The sequence below is a fragment of the Mastomys coucha genome, unplaced genomic scaffold (assembly GCF_008632895.1).
Source record: "Mastomys coucha isolate ucsf_1 unplaced genomic scaffold, UCSF_Mcou_1 pScaffold21, whole genome shotgun sequence".
Lineage (NCBI taxonomy): Eukaryota > Metazoa > Chordata > Mammalia > Rodentia > Muridae > Mastomys > Mastomys coucha.
Genome location: NW_022196904.1, coordinates 127,483,360 through 127,499,615, shown reverse-complemented (window position 1 = coordinate 127,499,615; position 16,256 = coordinate 127,483,360). Strand labels below are relative to the sequence as shown.

The window sequence follows — 16,256 nt, the reverse complement described above, 5'->3', positions numbered from 1 at the left end:
CCCCCCCCACCCGCAAGTGGTAGGCAATATCCCAGCCTGTCTGCGGACTTCTCAGATCAGATAGAGGGAAATAGGCTTCCTTCATCTGAGCCAGCTGCAGCTCTCCTTCCTTCTCCTTGTCCTGGTATCCTTCTTCTTCCATGTCCTGGCAGAGAACTGTAGGACAGTCTTCCCTGGTAACCAGACAGCTGAAGATCCCTTGGCCCCAGGGTTATGAACTCTAGTGGACAGTGCTGGAGGCCATATCCTTCCCAGAGGGCCAAAGAATCAAAGAATAGAGGGTCTTTCTGAATACAACATATAGCCTAGACACCCAGCAACACTGTCATCCTGGGAGTAATGACATAGCTTAAATCAGGATCCACTCTGTGGTTATAATTACCCCATTCTAGAGATGCTGGTGTAACAAATCTCTCTCTTGTGTTACAGTTGCTTTAATATTGAATCCCATTTTTACAAAATGTTCCTATTTGATATAATTTAATGATGCAATTTAGAAAATTAATATATTTAATCATGCTTTTCTCTTCTATATTTAACTGAAGGTTATATAAAAAGGTACTTTGAGAAAGTTTTAAAATATAAAGTGACGGATGCCCCTGCCAGTATTCGAGTGTTAGGACAGCCATACTTAATTTTAACCTTGTCAAAAAGCACCTTAGACAAGCACTAACCACTCTTAAAGTCCAATCTCTTCTGTAAACTCATAGTGGGCACTAGACGGGACTAAAATGTCTTCAGTGTTTTCTGGTGCTGGCCCTTTGGTATTGGATACACAATTGGTACAGATCTGCTCTTCCCCAGAGAAGATTACTTCTTTCACTCTTGGCAATCCTTAGTTGGTTTTAGGAATGTGTGGTGTGTATATATGTGTGAAACAACATACTAATGAAAAAGAGGGCATTTGGAAGGAGGAAGGGGACATAATATACTTACTTTATTATCTCAAAAAATTAAGAGTCTTCAATATGGCAATAAAGCTTGTTTCTATTTTCTTACACTTGTAATTTACTATATAATATACAGTATAATATGATTCATACTCTGGCAGCACCTGGCTCATGTTTCCAGCTCTCACAGTCCTCAGTGTGACGGTGTGCTCCTACCATACAGAGAGGAAAGGATCGTTACTTGTAGAAAATCACGACAGTGACAGGGTTACCAGCCACTGCCATCAGCACAGGCTGAAAGACAGAGCTAAAAGCCATATGTGTGAGAATTTTGGGGACAGCAGCCCAGGTACAGCCTTCATGCAAGTGTGTAGTTGCCATCACAGACTTGTGTCCATGAAGTCAGTACCACACAGCCACTGGCAGTGTTTTGTTTCCTTGTTACACGATTAACTGTGGCTCTCCAGAGTGTAGTGCCATCGTCCCATCTGTTGACTCTGATTTGACTTAATGAAGGCAAGAACTAGCAAGTGAGGATTGGCCTCCCCAGAGCATTTGTAATGTGATGGATACTTCTGATGGAGTCTGGGGACCCCAGGGGCCCTTGAGATAGGCTTAGGAAAAGATAGCATAAATTCTTACTTGAATGGCTTTCGTTCCCCCAGCTGAGCTTTGATGAGTAGGATCTCAGGAATCTCACGCCTGGTTCTGAGTGGTTTTCAGACAGCTGAAGGATTCGTAGATTGGAGTGTGCTCACAGGAGAGAACAGCAGAGTGCTATGGGAATAGGAGCTGATGTGCTGCCCTGGGAAGAATGGATGGTGGATGCTGTGTGGTACCTTATGGTGCTGTGTGGGGGGACCGTTGGCAGTGTGCTTGTCTCCATTAAGCTCCTGGGAATTTCAACTGTGCCATCATTTGTTTTAAGTATAGCATCTTTTACAAACCTGAAAGTGTAAAAGTACCTGCCACAGGCCACAACTTCCCACCCTGAGAAGACCTCATCCACATGGTCCTCAGAGTCTCCTGGCCTGTGATCTTGTGGTGGGCTATAAGTATGAGCTGTGGAAGTCACCCTTCAGGCATCTGAGTAAATACCTTCTAGTGATCTGTGGTCCCCAGTGAAGCAGCTGCTATTACAAGTCCTGGGCAGATGCAGGAAGTACGAAATAACATTGAACCAAGAGGAAGGTAAAGACTTCATAACTGTCTAAGAATGTAGAGGCTGCTAGATTTTTAAAAAAAAAATGGCCACAAACTAGGAGACACACCTACAAATGAAAAATAAGTAGGAACTGATCCTAAATCATTGAAGGAGCAGAGGATCTGAAATATTGATTGTATTGTCTTTGTCTGGACGATAAACAGGAAAGGCACATGTATCTGTGATTCTGAAAACCAACAATTGTATCTGTGAGTATGTATTTGTGTACATGTCTGTGTCTGTCTGTCTCTGTGTGTGTACTGTAGGATTGTATATGTGTATATGCACATATATCTCTGTACTTGCGTATCTTACATTTGTTTTTTATGTACTCCCATGTGTACATACTGTTTCAGCATATGAACATGTTGCGTACACATGTCTCTGTGTGGAAGGACTTTTGTATCTGTGTGAACTTGTGTGTACACGTGTTCTCACTTTGTGCCTGTATGTCTGTTGGTGTGTTATAGGCATATGGATCTTTTTGTGTGTGCTTGTGTGTACATCTGCCTGTGCACCACATTGGCATCCTAGAGAGTTGGAGATCTTGTCCCACTTGGGATAGGCCAAGTACTAAGGTCCAACTATGAGGATCCTGAGCTTGCCAGGGCACCAGCTTCCTACAGTTCAGAGGAGCCTCTTCAGATGTAGGGAGTGAATCTTAGCTTTCCTTCTCCCACAGTTGTGATTCCATGTTGCCTTGAATGGTGGGTGCTGCATGAATAACATTTTGCTCCTGAAATGGATTTCCGCTTTTTGGAGAAATGGCTACATGTTTCAAGGTCACATGAATCTCTCCCTTCCTGCCCCATTCTATCCCAGCCTATATCTCTGTCTCTTCTGTGCCCGACTCTTCTCTATCCCTAGCCCATTGTTCATCCTCTCCCCTGCTTCAAGCCTGTGGCTAGGTCCTACTGCTGCCACGTGCTGACCCCGGTGTGCTTACAAGATGTGTGCTTTCTTATAGGAATGGTCTAATTTAATGTTCCTGCCTTTAAAATCTCCACTTTAGGCTGGAGATTAGAACCTTGTTACTCTTGAAATTGTGCAGGGTCACTTATTGCCCATTAATTCTCCTCAGAACATATGACTATGGAGGCCAGAAAGGTAGGCTGGGAGCTGGCTCTCTGCTTACTTTCTGGATCCAGAATGTACATAATGTCAATTTCCTCTGGGCAAGGCAGGACACAGACTGCATCTGGGGCGGAGGGTGGCAAAAGTGCCCTGGTGGCCTGGGAACAGCTTTCTGGAAAATACATGGCATTGTCCAGTACTTTCACAGATACTGAAACATATTTGCCATAAACATCATTAAGGATCCTTGTGTGTATCTCTGGTTCTCCTCTCTTCCTGCAGTCCCACAGGACAGCCATACTATACCCTCCTTCACATGGTTGGCGCTGTGATGGGTAGTGTTTCTGTATCCATAACCTCATGTGGTCTGTCTGCATCAGGCAGCCTGATTGTTGCAGGTTCTGGAATGTTCTAAGGAAACTGGCCCATTACTTCACAGGCTATTCTATCCAGTGGTGATATAGGATTCCACTACAGTCAAGTAAAAAATGGAGGAATGGAGACACTAGTGCCTGTTACAAGGTGGAGTCACATTACAGAGTGGGTCACCTTCAGGGCTGGGATGGATGGTCTTACAGTCCAGGATCCCCACACCTTGAGGAAGCTCAGCCCTGCCCTCCTGTCTGAGTGTTTTACCACCTCATTGGCATAGGAAGTTCCAAGAAAATAAAAATGGGTGGAAAATCAATTCTCTCTGTCACTTGTCAACTCGGAAATCACAACCTGTGAAAAATTTAGGAGGACTCAGAAGTGATTTGCGTCGCCATGAAAATGATCTTCAGTTTGGTGGAGCTTCTGGAAGTCCCTAGGGCTGTGCTGCAGAGCCAGAAACTGCTAAGGCCTCACGATGTCTCACAGATGAACACTAGCAGCCCAGGAGCCTGCATTGACAAGACCCAGGGTCCACTAGCTGCTATAGGGCTTGCACAGAGCTTGGCAGTGCTTTCACAGAGCGCTCTCCATTATTCTGCCACTTGCTACCTGGGAGGAGGTCTCTGAGGATGTACTGGTGTGGCGGCTATCATTGTAGTTCTGGCCTTGCTGATTCTTAGGCTAAGCATCCTGGGATGGGCTTCTCAATCAGGTAGTAAAGTTCTTGCCCTGCCTCTGGAGCTGTGCCCCAGGAGAGTTCTGTCTCTTGCCATGCCACTGGATCCAGAACTGCTTTGGTTTGTGGCTTCAACCCAAAGGGTTCTAAGGAAGCCTCTGTTCACTAGCCTGTGGTATAGTCCTCAGAGAGCACTAACTGATAGCATCATATCCCTCGTCACCTCTCCACCAACAAGGGGGCACTGTGTAGGATCCCAAGTAAGCTGACACCTGCCAGTCCACAGCTCTGGCTCCTGTCCTCCCAGACTACCCTGTCATCATCCTATTTCTCCTGGCCCGCACGATTGCCAAGAAGAAAAATCAAAGGGGAAGCCCCTGGAGAGCCTTCAAATCAAAGTTGAGCTTGATCAATAGACGAATTGCAGGGAAGGCATTACCATCATGCCTTGCTCCTAGGTGGAAATATATCCTGCACTCCCCCAGGTACATGGGGGCCTGAAGTCTTACAACTTGTTGATTTTGCTTCATAAACCAGCTCTCTCTGCCACTTCAGGGAGTCCTTTACGATGGCATCATTGGAGTCTGTGGAGAGGCCCAAAGCAAAGAGTACTTAAGCATGTCAGAGTGGACCCTGGAAGTGGCCCGTGGAGAGCTGTAGAGTAAGCATTTCCACAGTGGAATGGCTAAGGCGCAGACCCAATTATGTCTGGGGGCCTGAGGAGCTTCCCTCATGCCCTTCCTCAGGGTCTGCAAAATCAATGGCTGTTAAAAAGAGTTGGCGATTAAGGAAACCACGTAGGGCAAGGTGAAGGCATTTGTCACAGGTATTCTGGGGATATGTGTCTGCTATGAAGGGCTTTAAAATGATCATCAAAAATATTTTCTCCAAGAAGCACTCAAGAGGACTGATATAAAACCATGAATCTCAAAGGCTAGGCTTTAAAACCAGATCTTTCCAAAGACCAACTGTTTCCAGTAAAATATTGACTTTAGTATACCTTCTTAAGATAATGGGAGAATAAACATAAGCCATGCTTCTTTTGCTCAAGAATAGCATTTTAGACACCTGGCCTTGCTGTCAATTCTACTGACTTGTTTGGCCATGAATATTAGTTTACATGCATGCATGTCTTTTACCATGGCCACAGTGTTGTGATCATAGGCTATGCAGCGTAAAGGCCTTGTGGCTTCCTTGCAAAGTCTTTCCTGTCCGGCTCTATACAGCTTGCTCTTTATGACATTTGGATAAAGTCCAAACCAAATGGCTCGTGGCCCATTCTTGGGTAGTAAAAACTCATCCACTCACTTCCAGTCACAAAATAACTCTCAGTTCAATAATTAAATATGTGGAGTCCAAGCAGTAATCAGAGCATACAGCTTCCCTTCAATTGGCTTTTCTCTTCCCATACCTGGGTCTGCTCTGAGCTGGGTCACTGTGGGCAACGGGTCAGTTCAGCTTATGATTACCCCACTCCTTCTCATTCTGCATATGAGGATTGCATGCAAGGCATAAGGACAGGAGCCTAGAGGTCCTGACTGGCCAGCTCTGGTGGGGAATTCTTAGGGCACCTTCTCTTTTCCATAAGTGCTACCTGTGACTGCTCCATCTCTGCACATCTCTATAGCTCTGATGTCACAATCCCCTGGACACAGGTTCATGTATTGCTTTGGCTAATCAGGCCTCCTACTATACTCACTCACAATTACATACACCTTAGTCCAAACCTTTACCCATCACCTTTTTAGGGTGCGGGTGAGGCAAACTAAGTCCCATATCTGTCTGTATGTCTCTGAATAAACTCTACTTTGTTCTCCTATACCCTGGGTATCTAGGCTGGGCCTAGACCTAGAGATTTGTATAATGTCTAATGAATTATAGGAAAGTGTTTGACCACACCCAAATCTTACAATACCCCACCTTGACCTCTCTGGGAGACAGGGCTGAATTCAATAGCTTGGCCAATACTCTCACCAACGCGTCTCCATAGCGAGACCTACACTGAAACTGGAAAGCAAGCTGAGGATCTTGCTGGATTAAAAATATGTTCAGTTGCCTAGAGAAGGTGTAGAATCATCAGGCTTTGTGACATCCCAGTACCAGTGTCAACAACAGTGAATGAATCCGGAAAGTGAAGGAGCAAGGACTACCACTGCTATTAACTGAATGGCCTTGCACCTGCTTTAGGCCTCTGAGCAACAAAGCTCTGTTGACTTTACTCTTTAAAGTATTAATTCTCTACTTTGGGCAGGAGAGAGCAGGTGATTAGATGGCGAAGCCAACAGACTTGCTCAAGGCTGATGTCAAGGATCATGTGTGCGCATTTTTAAATGAGGTTTTTGACCTTGGGGGCGTCACAAAACAAATGGCCATTTCTCTCATCTGTGTGCCCTTTCCTTTGCTGATCTGTGGGGTGGTGATGTAGTGACTTACTGAACCTGCTCTGAGAAAGGCAGAAATATGATTGCTCAGTATGGAATCAGGACAGAGGTCTGTGCCCAGGCCTACTTGACACTTTGGCAAAGAATGAGCTTCAGGTATGACCTCAGAGTTAAAAGTCTTTCCCAAATCACATCTATCTATCTATCTATCTATCTATCTATCTATCTATCTATCTATCTATCTATCTACCTAGTGTGTGTTTGTGTAGCATTCTCTGTGTATAACATTCTTTGTGTGTAGCATTCTGTGTTTCTAGAGGTCAGCTTTTCCTACTGAGCAATCTCAAAGGCACAAGATCTAGACAGTTTGATGCATTCAGCAGCAAGGCTGGCATCCTAGGTCATTCTCCTGTGTCCTTGACTAGTCTCTTGGCTAGATTTGTTTATCCAACTGAAGGGAAAGCTGATAGAACCTCCAAAGTTGGATCTGCCTGCCTATATCCCTCCTCCTCTCCTTTCCTCTCTCCTCCGTTCCTCCCTCTCCCTCTTCCTCCCTTCTTACACTCCTCCCTCCCTCACACTCTCTCTCTATGTCCACCCTTTTCTCCCTCCCTCCCAATTTTGTCAGTATTGGACATCCAGCTCCAGTCTTCACACATACTGGGCAAGAGCTCTTCTACTGAGTCCCATTCTTCTACCTTTCCAGCCAATCTTGAAATGGATAGGTAGATGGTTTGGCTAGGCCTAGGGATGTGTCTTGGTTGTGGCTGTGGCTGGTTATGCCGGAGCACTGTCTGATTAGCATGTCTGGCTTCTGTGTAAAATTAAGGGTATGGGTGGAAGTATAAACAATGACATACAATGACAGGAGGGAACACCGTGACACCAGATTTCATGCTTGGCTTGCTTGCCTACAGCTTGAGCTAATTGTGGCTGATCCTTCAGATGCATGTACCAGTCCCCAGTCCTCTGCAGAAACTGTCAGCCAGGACTTCTGCAGAGTGCTAGCGTTTTGGTTGACAAGGGGCCTCCTACTTAGGACATCCCATAGGCACTCACACCCATTCCCTCATGGAGAGAAGAAGCCAAAGATGGAACATCCTTGTTTCTGCCTGGTCCAGATGCTGTGCCTTTGTGCTACAGGGCTACTCTGTCCATGGTCAGAGCTTCCAAGATGTTCTGTTGGAAGCACAGTTGCTTCAGTGAGAGGTCTTCTCCTCCCAGTTCAGGGACAGGATACTCTGCAGTTGCCTGACTCTGCAGCCAGTCTTTAGGGTGTGAACTGATGATAACCTCAAGTCCAGTATGGGAATCTGACTGGCATGGACCCAACAACCAGCCAGCACAGAATGGGTGGCAGAGGGTGTTGACTGTGGACATGGCGCTGTCAGTGTACAAGATATTCGCAGTGGTAGATCAAGAAAGATTGCAGGTAAAAGGTGGCATGAGTGTTCTTCCACTTTGCCCTGCCTGCCCTGTCCTCCAGACTTAGATGTTTTCCTAGAGGAAGCCATTCCCAGGTGACCACTTTTGAATATGTTTGTAAAAGTGTGCACATATGTGGCATACACACACACATACACATGCTCACACACACATGCACAAGTTCACACACGTGCATACAAACACACACAGAGAAAGCTATTTCTGCAATCTACCTTCCCTGTGGCCTTCCCAGCAGAGGTTGATACCAAGAGCTCTGGATCCATCTTGGGAAGCAGAAATGTCCTAGTGTCATGTCTCTCAAAACAAAGGGAAGCCTGCACTTGCTTCTCTGATGGCTTTGCTTTCTGTTGGGCTGGCGTGTGGTTAGATGGCTTGTTTTCCCTTTCTAGTCTTGATTTTTAAAATAGTCATGAGTCTACTACCTTTTACTGAAAGCATTTGCTATTGTTTTAAGGCATGAGAAACACAGGAAAAGCAATGACAACCCAATTTGCACATGGACCTGGAAACATACAGGCTTATCACCTCTCCCCATGTGCTGATTCACTAGCAGGACTGCTCCAGTCCTGGGTGGTTTTTGTTGGGGACACTTGCTATGTACTCTCTTCTTCCTGGGATTCTCCAGCTACAAGATTATGGGAGCCAGAGCGGGACCAGCCAGCATCTTCAAGGATAGGCTGAAAAGTAGTGTTGCTGGGGGTCATATACATAGATATTATAGATGGTCTTTGACTAGGTCAGGAGAGAGCCCAGGTGACAGACTCACGTCTCTAAGGCTCAGCATTAGGGTAACATTGTCATTAGACTGTAGCTGAAAAGCCAAGACTTCAGAGTCTGCCTCTGTACTCTGCAATGTTGGGAATCAATTTGGATTTTCAATGCCACATTTAGTCTTTGTTTAATTTTTCAAGTCATGACTGACATGACAAATGGAGTACTAATGGCTATTATTTTGGTCCCACAGATAAAGGCAAAGAGCACAGCCGTGCACCTCATCCCCCTGCCCTGATGCTACGTGCCCCCGAGAGGAAAAGCCTGGTGGGAGACAAAGAGGATAAGGTGAGTGTCACAGAGACACAGTGCCCAGGTTTGGGAGATCTGGGGCTGGGATACTTCCACTCATGTTTGTCATTTGGTTTATAAAATGGCTTTGCCAGTCTGCTCTGCACTATAGCTGAACCCAGGCTGGCAACTTCATACCCTGAGGGAGGGCAAATCCCAGACAAGGTCTGGTAGAGCACCATGACTGAGTAGACCACATGAGTGTGATCCTGTGGGAAGGAGCGTGGCTTCTAGCTCAGTTAACACTGTATCTGTTTTCAGAATGAAGAGAAGGCAGGTATGGGCCAGGCTTCTGCAGGCATGCAGTTCAAAGTTAGGCTTTTACTGTTAAAGAAATCCCAAAGACATGGGAATTTTTCTTTAAGAGTTCTAATTTCAGGCCATTCTTTCAACACTTGTCAAATGGCCTTTTAAGACCAGCCCTGCCTCTGAATCATCTGAGATTCCCCCATGTCACTAAACTTGAGATTAACAAATTGCAGGGTACTTGCCCTCACCAGACAGTCCTGGAGCTCTGTGTCTCAGAACTTTTCTACATATTCTTCTTACTTTGCTCATGTGTTCCTACCTCATGCCCACTGGGGGTACTTTGTTCTTCCTGGCCCATGTTCCCCTTCATCCCAGGACTTAATCACTTGGAAGCTCACCTCTCCTTACCCACCTCTAGTATCAATATTGGATGATGAACACCAATCACAAGTGTGTGTTGGTCCAGATTAAAATTTGTCCTAGAGGATAAGTTTTTCAAGAAAGATTAGCACATCTCTGCCAGAATTACATATTAATTACACAGCTAGCTTTGCTGGTGCCATCCATAAATACTGGCTTGATTACTAGTTTCTGCCAGTCTGATTCACTTTTATTACTTCCTCGTCAAGCAGTAGTTTTACACCATGATTAGCCATTTTTATCACCAACAGGAAATCATAACCAGCATGTGCCTCGTGAAGAAGATCTTGGTAATTAGCTGGAGAGAATCCTAGCAATGCCAAATTTAGAAGTTGGAACCATCACAAATTACACTCTACCATATTTACTTGAATAATTTGGTGCTTGGATGCTATGTGTTGTGTTCTATTGTTCAATTAACTTCCAAATGAAAACCCCCTCCAGTTTCCCTAATTGGATTAACAATATAAACCCTGGTCTTATTTGCGTGTGTGTGAGTGTGTGTGTGTGTGTGTGTGTGTGTGTGTGTGTGTGTGTGTATAATTTGTGAAGACAAGTGCTTCTTAATAATCCCCATTAAGCTAATTATTCATCCTGACCTTTTTTTCTCACAGGAAGCAAAAATATCTTCTACTTCCAGAAATTGCTTTAAAAATTCCATAAAAGTTTTGCTTTTATACTTATGAATATAAGGGATGGCAGTATAAATTAAAACCATTTATTAAATGCAGGTATCAACCACAAAGAACAGAGGCTACAAGAGACGCCAGACAGATATGGGATGCACATGCACAGGTGTATCATGGGTACAGTGCTCCAGTCACCGTCTTCTCAGATATATCTAAACATGAAACAGGGCAGATGATTTTATGGCCATCTGCTCCCTGTTGAGAGGGACTACCTGGCTCTTTTGATAACACAAAGCAGTTTTGTTGCTAATCAAAGATTTTATCAAAGAGCTACACTCAGCAGATTTACCTCTTTTTGAAAAAAAAATATTTGAAAAATATTATGTTTTGTGTGGGGATATATGCAAATGAGTGTGGGTGCCCAGGAAGGCTGAAAAGGATGTTAGATTCCCTGTAGCTGAAGTTACAGGTAGTTGTGAGCAGCCCACAGTGATCACTAGGAACTAAATTCAGGTCTTCCACAGGAAAAGTATATGCTCTTAACTTCTGAGCCATTGCTCCAGTTCCAGCGTTAGTCCTCTTGGCCAATGGTTCTCAACCTGTGGGTCAGATATTTACGTTACAATTCAAAATACTAGCAAAGTCACAGTTATGAAGTAGCAATGAAATAATTTTATGGTTGGGGTTCACCACAGCATGGGCCACAGCATTAGGAAAGTGGAAGACCACTGCTCTTGGCTCTTATAGTAACTTACGGTCCTTTATCACTACATTAGAAATTTGTGCTTAGGGTGTCCATAAATCAGGGCATTCCTGTCCCCATGCTCAGAAGAGTGACAAGGAAAACAAGCTGTGTCTGCCACATTGTCCTGAACTTTGGTCACTGGTGCCAGGCATTGGTACCACTGCTGCCTTTCCCACACTGACCTCTTGTTGGGTGTTCCTGCCACTGGGATGAGTACTAACTTCATGCAGATTAGGTTAGGCACATGGTCAGTCATCATTTCCCATACATGACTTAAAATTCACTGGCATTATTGCTGGTGAACTCATATTCTAAAATGTCAAGGTGATATTCAATTTTGTAACCCTCAGTTCAGAACAAGTTGTCATTTGAAACAATCCATCTACCCTTTAATCTTACCTGAATTTCCAGATAGAAAGAGAGGCCATCATCTTTGTTGTGGTCTGAGTTTTGAGATCGAAGCCATGCAAATTTCTGGGAGTGTGGGAGTGTGGTCTGAGTTTTGAGATCGAAGCCATGCAAATTTCTGGGAGTGTGGGAGTGGTTTTAAAAGGCCCCTATGCCTAGATTTTATGCTTTCTGAATTCCTTTCTTTCCTAGAACCATGACAAAATTGTAGCATAGCCTGTTTCCTTTTGAAGAACCTCCCCTCTTGATGTTGCTTTTCCAAGGTGGGAATTAGACTTCAACCCATTGTCCATCCAAGAATCCATGGCTGTCTTAAGTAGGACAGCTTACTACAGCAGCCTGACCCTGGTTGTGGGTCTTTATTGGACCTCTCATCATCCAGAGTTTTTAATTTCTAACAAGACTTGCCTCCCCTGCCCCAGTTCCATCTGAGAAGACAGAGAAAGGCATGTTTGCTGCTGTTTTGAACTGAAGAGAATAAATCTTTTTAAATTTTTTTCTAGAAGATACAAAATTCAAACAGCTCTTATTTTCTAAATGGGGAGCAAAAAAGTGACACTTTCCAAACTTAGCTGGGCACGAGAATCATACATACCTTGAAAAATGACACCTTGAGTATTGTCTGAGCAACTTGATGGGGGGTGTACCCCAGCCTCCAGAGCGTCCAAACCTGCTTAGGACTCTGTTCTCCCTTAAGGATGAAAGACTGAGTCAGGTGTGGTAGCTGATACCAGTATCAGCTGGTACTACTCAAGAGGCTGAGACATGAGGATCCCTGCAAGTTTGAGTCCAGCCTAGACTATATAATGAGTTCCAGACTAGACTGGGGGAGCTTGTCACTTCCCCTGTTATAATGAACCCAAATGTGTCAGCTCTGGCTGTGTCAGGATACCTTGCAGCATGGAGGCTCTCTGTCACTGTACATAGGGATTTCATGGCAGAGCAAGTGACTCCAGTCCATGAATCTTGGATATGAGCTCAGTGATATTTTTCTACCCCTTCCCAGCACCCCAGAACTACAACACTATTATGACTCCCCCTTGTCTTTGGATCTGAGAGCAGACAAATGGGGATCCTAGAGGCTGCTTCTCGTGGATCACCCTACCTGTGTGTGTAGTGTAGGCCACTGTCAACTCAAGCCTTCTTGTGATTGCTCAATCTGACAGCCTTCTCTCCGAGATGTTCTACTCTGTAGTCATTGCTAGAGACAGCCGAGTCTGCCGTAGTCTTGGTTATTTTCTACTTTTTTACTGGAACTGAGACAGTGTTCAGAATGAAAACAATCACAATCATCTCTCATCGTCTCTTTCATTTAAAGGAGCCTCCACCCATATTGGTAAGAGGGGAGGAAACTGCAGCGAAAGGCAATAAACCGGTGGCCTCCACGCCTGTGCCTGGATCCCCCTGGTAAGACACCCCTAAAGCCAAGAGCTATAAAATACAGCTTCATGTTGTCCCAGAGTCTGCTTAATGTCATCAGAGAGAAAGTGCATGCTCCTTAGGTGCATTATGTCTAAAAAACACATTCTGCACCCCAGGGCAGGTATAATTCTCCATTTTTGTCACATCTATAGAAAGGAAAATGGCACTTAAATGATGAGTTCCTCGGTCCTGGTGTATTTGTATGTATTAAAACAGCAACGCTGTTGCATATAGATCAGCGAGAGTCAGCGGCTCGAGGTAAATGTAGCATGCCATGAGCTGCTAGGGATTTTCTACACTCTCTTGTGAGAAGGAACATCGGGAAGTAACTGTTAATTAAAGTCGCGTCTTGTTCTCTCCGGCTGCCATGGGGGGATTCCTGATCTCTGAGTATGCCTTACTCCAAAGCACCTTCCATCAGGGAGCCACCGTCTTTGGTTTTTAAAAGTGCCCTTTTCTAATGGAGTAATTTGGAACCAGGATAAAAAGGTTATTATAGTAAAAATTAGTTTTAAAACCTGACAATTGGAGTGCAGTAGACAGCTGGGAGGAAATGCTCAATCCATCCAAGAGGAATAGCAATGATGGCATTAGGGTAGCGTGCCCTCCTGGAACAGCAATGGGGGTATCAGGGTAATGTGCCCTCTGAGAGCCACAATTGGGGGTATTGGGGTAATGTGTCCTCTGAGAGCTGCAATGGGGGTATTAGGGTAATGTGCTCTCCAGGAACGGCAATGAGGGTATTGGAATAATATGCCCTCTGGGAGATGGAATGGGGGTATCAGGGTAATGTACCCTCTGGGAGCTGCAATGAAGCCATCAGGATGCAACTCTAAGCTCTAAGAGTAGCAATGCTATGTCTGAAAAGACTGACTTACTGTCACAGGGCCTCACATTCACTATGCAGGGCTTATTGAGCCTGTGGCCATGTGCTGGCTATCTACCCTACTTAGAGAGTGTCCCTTCCCTCTATGCAGGGTAATGTCTATATTGTAGCATCAATGACCTCCTTACTCCCCACCTTCAGCTCTGCCTCTGGACACTGCTTCCCCAAGCCCATGACCCCCAGTGCTTTGAGAGTCTCTTGTTCAATTCCGATTCTAGATACTAGATTATGAGTTGACATCACACCTCTGAGCTAAAGGCTTAGTCCCAGGAGGCTACTTCATAAAGATGCTAGCCTGTAGGCAGCCTCAGCAGGCTACCCATGCTCTGTATAGCTGACTATAAAGACAGGGCCTCCCACTGCCTCCCCTTGATTTTGGTGATAATTCTCTAGAGTGACTCACAGGACTCAGAAAAGTGCTTAACTGTGATTAACTATGATTGCAGTTTTATTATAAAAGATATGACTCAGGAACTATGAGATGGCTTAATGCTTCTATGACCTGGCAACTGAACATAATTTCATACCCGGAGATCCCCAGCTTTTTGTCTCATTTCAATGGCAGGTTCTCTATGGAAACATATTTGGATATGTTTTTGACCAAGCAATTTATATCAGTCCTACCTCCCTAGAAGGTTATGGTAGAGCTGCAAGCTCTCATAATGAGATATCATGATCTATGTAGACAAATCCCCATCCTGAACATACTAGCAAGAAATAAGGTATGGTCAGAGGGCCAAAGCATGCCCCTGTCTGTTCAGTAGGTCCCAGTAATCTCAGCAGATTCCTATGCCGGACCCAGAGTGGGCAGGAATCTATGTGCAGAAACATCTTCTGATCATACCTTATGCCATGGCTTCCATGGAGCTTCCCTCGAGAGAATGGATCTGGAGATATGACCTTGAACACTAGACCCTAATGGGAAATGGGCCTGGCTGATAGTCAGCGAGGCTAATGGGCTGTAGATTTCCCATTCCCTGTGTGAGGACCCTGGCCTTCCGTTTGCTAAGTCAGAATGTAAGCCTTCTTGCCTTGAGTATCAGGAGTCCCTTGAGTATCACATGAGCACGATAGAAATGAATCTCATTCTTACTACAGGAGGTGTTTGGGAATCACAGAGTAAGGACTTGGTCCCTGAGGAATGAAACATTCTCTCCCAGGAAAAGGACCGCATGACACTGTTGTAGGCTTCTGAGAGTGGAACCACGATTCTTCTAGAAGATGGAATGGATGAGCGGTTTTCTGGGGCGACCAGGAGCACTGCTGTGAGCCTGAGCTGTAGTTGCAGCTAGAGAGGGTTCAGACCTGAAGGGAGGAACAGAACCGCAGAGGCCCCACTGAGTATACAAAATCCATGATGTCCTGTTGCCTCAAGGTGGTGGAGGGCTGCTCCTGGCCCTTCCTTCTTTGATTGGCAAGCTGATAGTAACAGGTACTCTGCAGCAGAGCCTGTGCTGAGTAGCAATAAATGCCTACTGATGGTTAGAAGGGCTCCATTCCATGAACCAATCAGAATGGGGCCTCCTTACTGGAACCTGTGCAAGAGGGTGATGCTATCTCCCTTGCATCTTTTGCTTTGTCTGTTCCTGACTTCAGGTCTTTTTAAGCTGCAGTTCCTTGCCTTGTAAAGTGGCCCTTTAGCTAAGGATGTGTGTGTTGGAAGATCTCGCCATACCTGAGAGGGGATTCGTACTTGCTGACAAGTAGAGGGGCCAGGATTCTCTGTTGAGAATAACAGCTTCCAGTTCTCACTTCATCTGCTAATGTGGTTGAGAGGGACTTTGTAGGCACCTGGAATGACAGACTCATTAAGCCTGGCATCACATGTGTGGAATCTTAGAGGCCAGATTCTTCCTGACAGCACCGTCTGCTCAAGGGTGTAGCTTCTCCACTGGGGGAGCCATGGCTGTCTTCCCCAGGAACAGAGTTCCTCCACATGTGGAACTGTGACCATCTGTTCCAGGGATGGAACTACTCCATATGAAGAACCTTGAGAACCCGTCTCCATTACCTCATGTCATTGTTGCCATCACAATGACAATAAAAGCCCCTGGAGCTCACCAGTGTCTGGTTGCCCCTTGTCAGCCAGGTACTCTGGGAATCCCCAGAGGTACAGGAGCAATAATGCATGTCTTTTACCCATCTCTGTTCACCTGTACCACCTGCAACCGTGGTACACTAGCACCCTCACTCAGAAAGTAGTGGCCACCTTAAACTAACTACTAACAAGCAACTCCATTCAAGTCAGAGTATAGAAACTCCTTGGTAGACATGGGCATGGCAAGGACAAGTGCAGCTTGGGGGGTGGGGATGCTCTATCACCTGCCTTGGTAGGTGTGGATGCACATTTCTGCCCAAACCCAGGAATCTCTGGGATCTCTGTCTCAGCTAT

General features: G+C 45.3%; 1 protein-coding gene and 1 long non-coding RNA gene across 2 annotated transcripts in view; one reads left to right on the top strand and one right to left on the bottom strand.

The window, feature by feature from the left end:
- Tcerg1l (transcription elongation regulator 1 like) overlaps positions 1-16,256 on the top strand; it is a 183,019-nt gene that overhangs the window by 107,309 nt on the left and 59,454 nt on the right. Inside the window, exons 5-6 of the mRNA XM_031388667.1 lie at positions 9,008-9,102; positions 12,875-12,963. Of these exons, the coding sequence (XP_031244527.1) occupies positions 9,008-9,102; positions 12,875-12,963 (184 nt within the window). The remainder of the gene's footprint in view (positions 1-9,007; positions 9,103-12,874; positions 12,964-16,256) is intronic.
- Positions 10,692-15,803, bottom strand: LOC116103145. Its single transcript, XR_004123417.1, has 5 exons — positions 15,540-15,803; positions 14,958-15,169; positions 12,662-12,812; positions 12,152-12,247; positions 10,692-11,002 (listed from the first exon to the last, which is right to left on the bottom strand). It is a non-coding gene; the product is annotated as an uncharacterized LOC116103145 (long non-coding RNA).